At 39.3% G+C, this 14,315-nt stretch overlaps 1 protein-coding gene across 1 annotated transcript in view; it reads left to right on the top strand.

Moving 5' to 3' along the window:
* LOC127528736 (uncharacterized) overlaps positions 1-14,315 on the top strand; it is a 129,307-nt gene that overhangs the window by 102,809 nt on the left and 12,183 nt on the right. The window contains exon 4 of the mRNA XM_051929467.1: positions 438-532. Within this exon, the coding sequence (XP_051785427.1) occupies positions 438-532 (95 nt within the window). The remainder of the gene's footprint in view (positions 1-437; positions 533-14,315) is intronic.

The raw sequence follows: 14,315 nt of genomic DNA, 5'->3' as shown, positions 1-14,315 counted from the left end.
AATATTTGGGTATGAATTAATTACAATGTAATAAAATGTAATGTTTCTCTTAATAAGGTATTATTTTTACAAGAAGAAAATCTCTTAAAACCTGATTCCACTCTAACATAAGAAGAAATAACAAATACTTGTTTGGATAGAAGAAATTTCTACCTATATATTTTCCTTTTTGCACATACATATTAATGTTGCCCAACCCTAAATCATTTATTTGTTTTTAATGATTATGCCCTGTGGTGGGCTGCCGCCCTGCCCGGGGTTTGTTTCCTGCCTTATGCCCTGTGTTGGCTGGGATTGGCTCCAGCAGACCCCCGTGACCCTGTAGTTAGGATATAGTGGGTTGGATAATGGATGGATGGATGGATGATTATGCTTTATTTATTATAGATATTACTCTAAAATTTACTCATAAGTAACAGTTTTGTATTTGCATTTAGGAACTATGGATTCAGAAGATATCTGGAACATGTTAAGAACAGAATCAAAGTTCAGATTAATTGACTTGGACTTCACTTTTTCACGACAACTTAAAGTAGGTTTTTATTTCACTATGTAAAGAGTTCTAATATTAAGTGTGACTAAAATATACTAAAATACGTAATGTCGTTAGGTAATTTCTAATTTCACAATCCTCCTTATTTAAGTCTTGAATCTACAGATTGTTCACTCTCACTTCTCGATCTGCATCATACAAGTAATTTGTGAAATCTGAGTACATTCTCATTAGCTACAACTTTGAAAATTGCTGCTGCTGCTTTATCCAAATATGGCTACATTTCATTCTTAAATTTACTCTAAATGATAACCTTACGTTACACATATCAATAACCTTGTACACCTTGGAAGGAGCCAAAAGTTGAGGTACAGAGTTTTTTGACAGCTACTAACATTTTCCTGATTTCTAAATATTGTGAAATCATAGAGATAAAATCTCAGACTACATTGTTTCATAGAATATGCTGCATTTGAAAAGTTCATTTTGAACTTATATTGAAAGTGAGGAGATGAATCGAAGTATTACATTAAATACAATAAATCTAAATCATTTTTGTCAGCTCTACATTCACTTTAAGACATCATAATTATGCAATAAGGAAATACTATAATCTTAAATTGTAAAAAATATTTCAAAAACATGCAAACACATTTGGCTGGGGGCTCTGTGGTTATACATTATTAAGTTACAGTATATATCAAAATGTAACATGTTAAAATTAGTTTCAGTGAAACTTTTAATAAAGGTTTGATCACACAGAAAGCATATAAATAGGATGGAAAATTCATTGAATGTCATCGTAATCACCTTGACGTGGTGGTGGGGCGTATGATCCTTAGTGATGCACAGAACTAAGTCATCTGGAGCTTTGTGCTCCTGGTAGGGTCTCCCTTGGTGAAAGGGTTTGGGCTGAAAGGTCAGACAATGAATGTTTCAAAATGACCCTTGTGACAGTATTCATTAAAAAAAACAGTGTACCCTGCCCGCGATAGGGTTATCGGGACACACTTTTGGAGCCAGACCTGAAGATGGTGTTTGTTGGCAAGTGACAACCCACTTAACCCAGCCAGGTCCAGCTTGAAATTCAGACAGAGCATCACATAGCATTTCATGGCGGCAACTCTAGGATCTAATGGTGGACACCAAAGGTGAGGGAAGTTGTCAGACTGAAGAAGGTGGTCTTCATGGGAACTCCTGTCTATGGGATCTCCTGATTTGGTAGAGAGTTACCAACAGGCTAAGAGGACTGTTGGACAATAACTGAACAGAAATGCAAAAGCAATGTTTTTAAAATGTAAGTTATAAGATAAAGTAATTCATAATATTGTTTACGATGAGGCATTAATGTCATTTAACTTTTTATTACTTTTTATTATGTTTTATTACGTTTTACTGTTTTACTTCTACTTTTACTTTTTACTACATTTTATTATCCATTGGTATTTAAAATAGACAGTTGTAGTGAAATACTCAAGTAACCAATTTTCTCTCTGTAATAACTAAGGATCAAACCGTCTTTCTGTCGCGTCCCGCATACCGTTCTATATACCATCTCTCTATATATAAAAGAAAATCCTGGAATGGAAAGCAAATGCAAGGCTACGATACGTGATCCTCTCGGAAGACAATTTTAAAGACCCGCAAGACCAAAGACACTTGCCACGGTGCAAGACATGCACTACTTACAAGATAAGACCACGGTCAGAAAAAAAAATCAGTAGTGTAAAGGCAGTCACGCAGCACACACAGCTCCATGGCTCTCAGTGCATATAAAGTGTATAAGGTCAATACAGTAGGAATGAAATGAATAGGGTAGAAATGAAACGTCGACGACTAAACGAAGACGAAAGAAAAGCGCGGAGAAAAGAGACCCAAATGTGGTGGAGAGAAAAAAATGCTAAAACGAAAAACAATAATCTAGGTGCAAATTTAGAAAATAAGGAAAGTGATAATCAGCCCAGAACAAGTGGAATTGAAAACAAAGCACGTCTAATAGGGCTCAGATTTAAAAGATTAGAACTTCATAAATGGGAGCAGCGTTATACGTCTTGCAAGAAAGAGATTTAACCACGCCCGGGCCGGAAATAAAGGACAATTATTGTTTTTACAACGTCACGCGAGATAAGTCAGTGAGCCATCATTTAAAACAAGTCCACAGACCTCTAACTAAGCAGCTGTTGGATTGCTTTTGGCAGACACGCACAATGTGCTCCCGGCTCTTAAAACAACGACATGTGACAAGCAGAACAGGCAGCTCGCCAGCAGGTTGAAGCCTTTTTTGTTTTAAGTGACTGATAGGTCCGATTGAGGGGTGGCGGAGTACAGCATGGAAGACCGATAGCGGCGTACAGATTGATGCGGTAAGGGGGAGGTGAGACCCAGGGGAGGAGGGGTTGGAGAGGGTGCTAGACAGTTGTGCTTGGGGTTACAAAGTCGGCGATTGTTCAAGTAAAACTTTTGTGACACTTTATTACGTCAGTCGCTATAGTATCAAAAAAAAAGATAGTAAAGATCTCATTATTGCAAACAAAAAGTGATTAATCATCAAAGCCAGGTGTAATTGAAAAAATAGCAGGACAAAGCAAGGTCGTCCCACAACAGTTAAAGCAACGACAAGTTTAATTTCAAAGAATACACAATTCGGTCAAGTGTATATTTATGCTGACGAAGAAAAGGTAATTCCATATATTGTTTTTAATAAACCTTTAAAGTAAAAAGTGCAACTAATGAAACTGAAACAATTCCAAAGAAAAAAAAGCTTTTAAAATTGTATATTCGATTAACCAAACAGCGGCACGGTGGTGCAGTGGGTAGCGCTGCTACCTCGCAGTTAGGAGACCTGGGTTCGCTTCCCTGGTCTTCCATGCGTGGAGTGTGCATGTTCTCCCTGTGTCTGCGTGGCTTTCCTCTGGGTGCTTCTTCCCACAGTCCAAAAACATGCAGGTTGGGTGGATTGACGATTCTAAATTGACCCTAGTGTGTGCTTGGTGTGTGTGCGAGCCCTGCAATTGGCTAGCACCCTGCCCGGGGTTTGTTTTCTGCCTTGCGCTGTGTGTTGGCTGGGATTGGCTCCAGTAGACCCCAGTGACCCTGTAGTTAGGATATAGCAGGTTGGATGATGGATGGATGGATGGATGGATCGCTTACTCTAATGGAGGAGTGCCCCAAAGCCCTTTGAACGGCTCAGCAGCAAGATAGCAGACTCCAGGTATTCGCCCCCAGGGGTTGGCGAGCAAAGCAAGCAGAGGGCAGAGCCCACTAGTAAAATACAATTATGCTAACTACCATTAAAAAGGTGCCCATTCTTTTAAATTTAAGCTATAAATAATTAATGGAGTGGTGGTCTAGTGTAGTGCAAACATTTTTTTATTAAAAATTAATTAAAGGAGATCACCAAAAACAATGTTACGGTAATTAGCAAAGAATTCCTAGTTTATAGAATTAGCATATTATAAAATTCTCTAACCCACTTAGTCCAATTCAGGTTTATGGGGGACAGTTACACATCCTAGCAGCTCCAGGCACAATGCAGGAAACAGCCACTGGCTGGGTGTCAGTCCATCACAAGGACCACTCACTATAGTTTAATTCCTTTAAAAAACTTCCTTGAATGTGCTTGGCAAAAACATTAATTTGTTTTCTATATGTCCTTATTTCAATATAGGGTTGGTGGGGTCAGATTCTATCCAGGTAGCACTGAGTACAAGGCAGGAACCAGAAATGGATGAGACAGTAGTCTATTTATTATATATTTATTATATATTTATTACCTGCCCTCTCCCAGTATGTGGATTGTAACACCCAGGGAAATAGGACTATTGATTTACTGTATGCAAACGTTAAAGACGCATACAGCGCCACCCCGCTGCCTGCACTTTGGAAAGCAGATCATAATCTGGTTCTGCTTCAGCCTCACTACAAACCAAGAGTGAGGGTCCTACCTACAACCACACGCTCATTCAGGAAGTGGTCCCCTGAGGCAGGCTATGAGAGACTGCTTTGGAACTACAGACCGGGATATCCTGCAGGGATCACATAGTGAGAACATTGAGGAAGTTGTTGACTGCACTACTGACTACATCAACTTCTGTATGGACATTGTAGTTCCAGTAAGAACTGTACGCTGCTATGCTAACAACAAGCCATAGATTACAAGTGACATCAAGGGCCTTTTGAACCAGAAGAAAAGGGCTGTTAAAGGCGGTGATCAGCATGAGCTCAAGTGCGTGCAGAAGGAACTCAGAATCCAGCTCAGGGCGGCAAAGGAGTAGTACAGGAGAAAGCTGGAGCAGAAGTTGCAGAATAACAGCATGAAGGAAGTGTGGGATGGGATGAAGATCATCACTGGCTGCAGCTCGAAGCGGCATGCCACCATCGAGAGAGACGTGGAGAGAGCAAACCAGATGAACAACTTCTTTAACAGGTTTGACCACCCTAACCTACTCTCACCTTGGAGTACTGCACCCTCCACCCATCCTTCTGCTGATGCCAGCATAGGAGAGAGTCTACCCCAACCCACAATTACAGCAGCCCAGGTAAGCAGAGAGCTGAGGAGACTTTGTGCCAGCAAAGCAGCGGGTCCAGATGGAGTATCGCCACGACTGCTGAAGGCCTGTGCGTTGAGGCTGGGGAGTCCTCTACAGCAGGGGTCCCCAACCCCCGGTCCGCGGCCCACTACCGGTCCGCAGCCGTCTGACAGCCGGGCCGCGAGAGAACTGCCAGCAACGGCAACTCACTCAGACTTTTCAGACCGCTTGGTGGGTGGAGCTTTGCAGCAGTGCAGAGAGAGGAGAGAGACCGAGGTGAGAGAGTATTACAACAAAGTATTTTTATGGTCCCGACAGTTTCCCCATATGACATGAGTCTATAGAAATCATGTTACTACGAAGTACATTCAACAGATGCTTTCATTACAACGAAGTGACCTTGAAATGCTTGAACGAATCATCCACAGAGCAGTTAGATCTGTGGTCACAGCTCAGTTGTGACGTTTGCACAACGATCCCCAAACAGAAACATTGTAAAAAAATCTCTTTCTTCGAACTTTCCTCGTACTGTTTTTATTTATTTTATTTTTTTTTGCTGTTTTTGTTGTCTGTATTTTTCATTGATTCCTTTTGCTTATTACTTGTCAACATTTGAAAAACATCCATTGGAATTTAACTCATTGTCACCATCGTATAGAAACGGCAGACACGAAAAAAAGATAGCAGTGTTAATATTTGTGATGTGCAATCTGTTGGATTGGCAAATGTAAAGCATATGTCTTTGTTATATGCAAAAAAAGAAGAAAAATCTCAGATTGCAAACGTATGTGAACTGCTTAATAACTTTAATAATAATAGAAATGTTATGTAAATTGTGTATAAAACGGCCCCCCCCCCCCCGACCGATCCGTGGAAAAATTTGCATCTAATAAAGTGGTCCTTGCTGTCAAAAAGGTTGGGGACCACTACTCTACAGCACATCTTTAACCTGAGCCTGGAACAGGGGAGAGTCCTGAGGCTTTGGAAAACATGTTGCATCACCCCAGTCCCAAAAGTATCACGTCCTAGTGAGCTGAATGACTTCCGGCCTGTCACTCTGACGTCGCATGTGATGAAAACCATGGAGTGGCTGCTACTTCACCACCTGAGGCCACAGGTCCGTCACGCCCTCAACCCTCTGCAGTTCGCATACGAGGAGAAGGTGGGAGCGGAGGATGCCATCATCTACATGCTACACCAATCACTCTCCCACTTGGACAGAGGCAGTGGTGCTGTAAGAATTATGTTTCTGGACTTCTCTAGCGCCTTCAACACCATCCAACCTCTGCTCCTTAGGGACAAGCTGACAGAGATGGGAGTAGATTCATACCTGGTGGCATGGATCGTGGACTATCTTACAGACAGACCTCAGTATGTGCGTCTCGGGAACTGCAGGTCTGACATTGTGGTCAGCAGCACAGGAGCGCCGCAGGGGACTGGACTTTCACCGGTCCTGTTCAGCCTATATACATCGGACTTCCAATACAACTCGGAGTCCTGCCACGTGCAAAAGTTCACTGACGACACTGCTATCATGGGCTGCATCAGGTGTGGGCAGGAGGAGGAGTATAGGAACCTAATCAAGGACTTTGTTAAATGGTGCGACTCAAACCACCTACACCTGAACACCAGCAAAACCAAGGAGCTGGTGGTGGATTTAGGAGGCCCAGACCCCTCATGGACCCCGTGATCATCAGAGGTGACTGTGTGACTGCAGAGGGTGCAGACCTATAAATACCTGCGAGTGCAGCTGGATGATAAATTGGACTGGACTGCCAATACTGATGCTCTGTGTAAGAAAAGACAGAGCCAACTATACTTCCTTAGAAGGCAGGCATCCTTCAACATCTGCAATAAGATGCTGCAGATGTTCTATCAGATGGTGTGCTGGGGAGGCAGCATAAAGAAGAGGGACGCCTCACGCCTGGACAAACTGGTGAAGAAGACAAGCTCTATTGTAGGCATGGAGCTGAACAGTTTGACATCCATGGCAGAGCGATGGGCGCTCAGCAGACTCCTATCAATCATGGAGAATCCACTGCATCCACTAAACAGTATCATCTCCAGACAGAGGAGCAGCTTCAGCGACAGACTGCTGTCACTCTCCTGTTCCACTGACAGACTGAGGAGATCGTTCCTCCCGAACACTATGCGACTCTTCAATTCCATCCGTGGGGGTAAACATTAACATTATACAAAGTTATTGTCTGTCTATATACCTGCATTTTTATTACTCTTTAATTTAATATTGTTTTTATCAGTATGCTGCTGCTGGAGTATGTGAATTTCCCCTTGGGATTAATAAAGTATCTATCTATCTATCTATCTATCTATCTATCTATCTATCTATCTATCTATCTATCTATCTATCTATCTATCTATCTATCTATCTATCTATCTATCTATCTATCTATCTATCTATCTATCTATCTATCTATCTATCTATCTATCTATCTATCTATCTATCTATCTATCTATCTAAGAACACCTCCATGAACACAGACTCACCAATGCTGGGATAATTTACAGCTCCCACCTTCCTATTAGCTAAATCAGATAAAGAAAATATGCTTTTTTTGAGAAACCTTCTATACCAAAGTAAAGAGAATTGATATTATTTTACACTTTTAGACAAAAAAATACAATGTGTTTTGATTTTAAAGAATACCTTAGACTGCATAATGTTAAGATTGTCAGACTTGCCTGAACAAGAATCTACTGTAGCCTGTAACAACAACAGTATAACTTAGTAACATAATCTTCTTCTTCTTTTGGCTCAGCTCTAAAAATTAAAGGCACACTGAGACTATTTCAAGAGTGCAGTCCCTTCCTCATCTGAACATTGCTAGTCACGTAACAGGCATGTAGTGTATTATATGCAAACTAGGCAAACTGCAGTGCCTGCTTGGAATAATTTATTTTCCAGAGAATATACAAAAAATGTTAACACAAATTAAAATCATACATAACTGCAGATGACAAACTGCCACTTTCAGCTTCACTATGGGTGGCTGTGGATAGATTGCAATAGACTGTAAACAACCGAAATGAATAATAACCACTCCAACTTGAGTAAAGCATCTTGTAAATGTTACGAAAACCAATTAAAAAGATAAGCAGATCAAAAAGAACAAGATCTGCAGGAAATTGTGGAGAGAAAGTGATAATTTAGTTTGATTCCAGGTAAATACTTTTTGGGTTTAGTGCACCATGGATTTTGAGTTATCTCAAATTTCATTTGAATGACATTGATCAAAGAATGTCAGTAAGGTATGCTACTTGCTAATCATCTGCCCTAAGTATCTCCTTTAAAGAATATGCACTCAGTTTTCACTTTTTGGCCCCAATTTTTTTTTTTTTTTTGTAATGTTTCATTATAATCCTCATGTTATTATTTTTCTATGCCGTTGCCTTTATCTGTTTCCTGTAATCAACTCCAGGCATATTGCACCCTTGGAATGCACCATTAATCTGCCTGTACTTGTAATTTGGAACAGGCCTGAGGCACCAAACAGATGAAGTTTTATTAGCCTGCCATAGACTGTATTGTACAGAAGCTTGCTAAAATGCAAAGAGTATTAAAATCTGCTCTTAAAGAGCACCAAATATATTTGGCAAAAAATAGCATCCTCACTGTAGCCAGAGATCATTTTCACTGGATCTAATAAGTGCCCATGTGTTGTACTGCTCCAGAAGTTTTTGAATGGGTGATGAACTGACATAGAATAATAACTTAAAAACTTACAATTTCTTCCTTCTTGTATGTAGACAAAAGCAAACATTTTGCTGAAATTGCACAAGCACCTGATTATTTTTAAACTTGGCGGCATTCACCTGTGATGGATACAATAAGCCACTTCACATGTAGTGCTATGCGTTACTTTGTAAACAGTGGGAGACTTGAGAGATTTTCTATAAAAATGTTGTGATTTTATGTTTATTATAAAGCACCTCCCCATTTAAAATTTACCAATTATACTGGTGCATCTTCAAAATCAGATACTGGTTTAAAGGGGGACAGTTTAAAGCACCTACTGTATGAAATTGGACACTGACACTGGGTAACAGATTGATGTGTCTCCATTACTTGGCAGAGAGAGCCTACATCCTACTGCTTTCTACAGTTATCCATCCATCCATCCATTATCCAACCCGCTATATCCTAACTACAGGGTCACGGGGGTCTGCTGGAGCCAATCCCAGCCAACACAGGGCGCAAGGCAGGAAACAAACCCCGGGGAGGGCGCCAGCCCACCGCAGGTTCTACAGTTATTAGAGAAATAAAAAGGAATAAAAGAAAAGTCCAGAATTTTGAAAGATGTTTCCTGACCAAAAGATGAAAGTAAATGCAGTAAAAAACAGCACTTAGCTCCAATAAAGTTAGAGTTGTTAAGTCACCAAAGACTGATGTGTACTACAAGATCATTAATAACTTGGAAAGTACAGAATGTTAACTTAAAGCCAGACTCAAGAGAATCATAAAGTACATTATTCAAAACTGTATTTTGGTTGTAGTAGGGCTAATTCCAAGGAGGACAAATATTACTAGATAGATTTATTACTTGTCAAGCTATTATTTAATGTCTTTCCATACACTGAAAAAGAGCTCAAAATGAGAAGTTACTAGGAAATACTCTATTGGTATAAAGTAGTATAACTTAAACTAATCAAGTATTTCCTAGTAACTTCTCATCAACATATTGTACACACAGAATATATAAATGAAAAATGAACTCCTGTGTAACTGGCACAGTTCGGTCATGTTGGGACAACAAAACTCCAAGGATTCAAGTTGGAAACCCATCCGTTTTAGCATTCAGACAAGAAAGTGTGGATGGGATCTTAGGTTTTCATCACTGACCACTGCTGCCTTGCTAGAATGTGTCCAGGTTTTGAAACAGCACAAAATAGATAGATAGATAGATAGATAGATAGATAGATAGATAGATAGATAGATAGATAGATAGATAGATAGATAGATAGATAGATAGATAGATAGATAGATAGATAGAAACTTTATTAATCCCAATGGGAAATTCACAATAGGATGTTAAGTCCATCCTACACTCCTATTACATAAGGTCAGGTCAGGGAGCATGCACTGGTACAGTGGGTTGCCACACCCACCACATGACGAAACAGCTCGGGATCCCGGTTGGCAACCCCCTAGGCAGACACGCGTCCAGTCCCACCCTCTGTAAATGACCCTCTATCTGCCGCAGCCAGGTGTTATGTCGGCATCCCCTTGGCCTGGTCCAGCCACTCGGGTCCTCAACAATGATGATCCTGTGAGCCGTATCACCCTTGGGGAATTGCGCCACATGACCGTAGTGCCGTAACTGACGCTCCCTCACAATGCAGGTGATGTGTCTCATTCAGGACACTGTGAGGAATCGCTCATTTGACACAAAATCAAACCAGTGGTACCCAAAGATTCTCCGAAGAGACAGAGTACCGAAGGACTATTACAGTACATTAGAGAAATAAAAAAATGGTACTGTTTTAGATCTGGCCAATCAAAAGTTATTAGTACCTTTTAAAGGAAACCATGGAAAACAGTATGCAAGAACACCACATCACTCGTGCAGATACATTCTTATTGTGATTTATAGAATCAGTCTTTAAATGTTTTGAAAAATATTTTTTATTTCCCCTGAGCCAATACATCATTCTGCCTGTGCAATATGCAGGCTGCACAACATAAATACCCAAATCACAGCAGACCACAGTGTGCACAAGAGGAGAGCAGTTACTAACAGCTGTTTACTGTGACAGTATATAAAAGGACTCAGCTTGCACGAAAAATAAAAAATGATACATTTCAGAAGATTCCATTCAATGTTTTTTGTTTAAAGCAGTAACAATAAGCCTTAACAAGAAGACTGTACATGGCGTAACCCCAAAATGGCCTAGCCCTAACCTGAAAAAAGAAATTAATTTTGTGATCTTCCAGAACTCAGCCAGCCCCATGCAATCAGCTTGAGTACATGCATAGTCAGCTGTAAAAAGAAAAGAAAAGCAATTGAGCAAGCAAAAAGCACTTAAGCACAAAATGAAATGTGTTCAAAACTCTGTTTACAAAATGTACCAGTAACGTAGATTAATTGCCCTGAAAAAGCCAAGAAAAATATCACACAGATGCTGTCATAAGACATCAGGTGACCAGAGTGAAAACACAAGCACAGTAACTTCACACACCAGTGTGTATGAGCAGTGCAGCAATAGTCTTCACACTCATGAATCAGAATAGCGAAGTCATCTAGAAACTATCAAAGGACATAAATCTGTTAGCCTGAAACACAATTGGAAAAACAAAAGATGAATAATAAAAACAAGAAAACAAATAGAAACAGCACAAATATACTTTCAACCTACCGTGAAACATTTACATCATCTATTTTTTAGAACATTGGACCAGTTGTGACACGAACAGGCCATTCAGTCCAAATAATTTAGATTGTCCAAAATAACATCAACAAGATTTGAAGGCTCCTAAAGTGCTGTGCTATCTGGTCCTGATGATTTGTCAGCCTAATTTTAATTTTCTTCTTATCTCTTCTAGTCAAATCAACAACAACAACAACATTTATTTATATAGCACATTTTCATACAAAAAGTAGCTCAAAGTGCTTTACATAATGAAGAAAAGAAAAATAAAAGACAAATTAAGAAATTAAAATAAGACAACATTAGTTAACATAGAAAAGGAGTAAGATCCGATGGCCAGGGACGACAGAAAAAACAAAAAAAAAACTCCAGAAGGCTGGAGAAAAAAATAAAATCTGTAGGGGTTCCAGGCCACGAGACCGCCCAGTCCCCTCTGGGCATTCTACCTAACATAAATGAAATAGTCCTCTTTGTAGTTAGGGTTCTCACGGAGTCACTTGATGCTGATGGTCATACTGACTTCTGGCTTTTAATCCATCCATCCATCATTTTTGGAACATCATGGTACTAAGAGTAGATGTGGCTCACCATCTAACTGAAGTCTTATTTTATGTGCATGGCAACTCTCCCGCTCTCCTACCTTTTTGATTTTGCATGTCTTTCCTAAAAAATGTGTATACATCTATATTATACTCATTCTCATCTCTCTTTTTACCCAGGTTTATATTGTTGTTGTTATATTTATGTGCAGCTACATTTAAATCTAACTAACTGATTTTATTACCTAACATTAAAACAAGTAATTTGTTTATTTTATTTTACTTTAACTTTTTAAAAGTAGACTAGAACCTTCAAAGATATGTTGTAGATTGGTATTTAATCCACTGCATCCACTAAATAATGTCATCTCCAGACAGAAGAGCAGCTTCAGCGACAGACTGCTGTCACTGTCCTGCTCCACAGACAGATTGAGGAGATCGTTCCTCCCCCAAACTATGCGACTCTTTAATTCCACCAGGGGGGGTAAACGTTAATATTTAACATTATACATAGTTATTGTCTGTTTTTTTTTTCACCTGTATTATTATCATTCTTTAATTTAATATTATTTATTGTATCAGTATGCTGCTGCTGAAGAATGTGAATTTCCCATTGGGATTAATAAAGTATCTATCTATCTATCTATCTATCTATCTATCTATCTATCTATCTATCTATCTATCTATCTATCTATCTATCTATCTATCTATCTATCTATCTATCTATTTATGCTACTGTCTGTCCCTTCCTGTGAAGTTCTACACCTTGCTCCATGCCCACCTATTCCCTTGTTTAAATAATCCTATATTAACCTACTCATACACCTCCTCAATACATGGATGCTCATTAGTTTAAATGCAACCAGTCATGACAGAATGGGTCAAATCAGTTCCAAAAGTAGTCCCAATGCCCCATATATATCTGTGCTCGACTATCTTACTCTAAGATTTGAGTCACATGTTAAACATTCTAATCTCTTCAAACTTATTTTGCACTTCTTATGGGTCTTCCTTTGCCACAGTGATCATTCAAAGGCGGTGCACCCTTTTAAAAAACTTCTGTGCCTCGGCTTGGCATCTAACTTTTAAAATTTGGATTGCAAGACTAACAGCGTGGCATTGTTTATGTTATTTGTTCCAACTTGGACACTATCAACTGGATCAACCCCTGCCTAATTCCAGATTTCAGAAGCTGTACGGGAGCACTGCTAACCTTGGTATTATACACACTAAAAACAAAATAACAAAAGATTACTTTAAATTTAGAAAGAATCTGTGTAATCACAAATAATTTGTTGAGCATATCTGCAATCTTTTTGAATCTCCTCAGGAATCTCCTTCCTTGCATTATAGCTTAGTAGCTTAGCATTTGCTTGCAGTGAGAGCAAAACTAGCAGTCCTTTGTAATAATAATAATAATAATAATAAGACAAAAATAGGTTACAAACAATTAACAAAAAAACAAATATGAGAAAGTAATGTATAAATGCAGATGCAATATTTTAAATATTGGTAAAATGTCAATAAAACCCATAATTCACAAAACAAAGGAATGTTTTTGATATATTGGTCAGAATACATTTCTATCCTCACCTACAGTCATAAACTCTGGTAACGACAGAACAAGTGACTGAATGAATGATCCTACACAGGTTTCCAGCGGTCAGTCTTAATGATAGGGTAAGCTAAAGAGCTAGTCAAGAACCTCGGGGTAGAACTGCTGTTTTTTGGGCCATGAAGAGCTAGTCGGGGCTGTCTGGAAATGCAAGAAAGATGTCCCCTTGACATCTCCTATTCAGAAATATTTGGCTCAGCTCACAGGGAAAAAGACTTAGAAGCAGATCCAGAACACCCTTCAAGGATTATGTCTCTCACCTCAAGGTTAGAGGCCAGAAATTGTTCAGGAGCAGCCGAATGCCCTTGTGGAGTTTTCATTTTCTTCTCATTTCTTGGTGGGTTGTCCTACCCCATTCCAAAAACATGCAATTACAATTGTAAACTGGTAATATGTGGATGCCGGACTGGTAATCCATCAAGAGGTGGGTATCCTTTTGTGTCTGATGCTGGTTCCTCAATTCCAACAACCCTGAATGAGATTAAGTGGGTTTGAGAATGTTATGTATATAAATACAATCACCAATGACAAAACATTGAGTAGGTTAAAGTCATAGCTGCCATGATGATTTGTACTTCTGGATGGTTGATGCATTAAAAAAATAATTTCTGAAAAAACTGCAGCAAATACAATATTTCCTTAATAAAATGGCATTTAGGGCCTTACCTTGTATACTGTGTGAAATTCTGATCTCCATTGAAGCTGTGAGGTCAAATGTTTAACAATGATTAGGGGGGAATTAAAACTGAAGA

This window comes from Erpetoichthys calabaricus, chromosome 1 (genome assembly GCF_900747795.2).
Source record: "Erpetoichthys calabaricus chromosome 1, fErpCal1.3, whole genome shotgun sequence".
Classification (NCBI taxonomy): domain Eukaryota; kingdom Metazoa; phylum Chordata; class Cladistia; order Polypteriformes; family Polypteridae; genus Erpetoichthys; species Erpetoichthys calabaricus.
The sequence above is the reverse complement of the archived record's forward strand: the minus strand, read 5'-3'. Positions and strand labels throughout refer to the sequence as shown.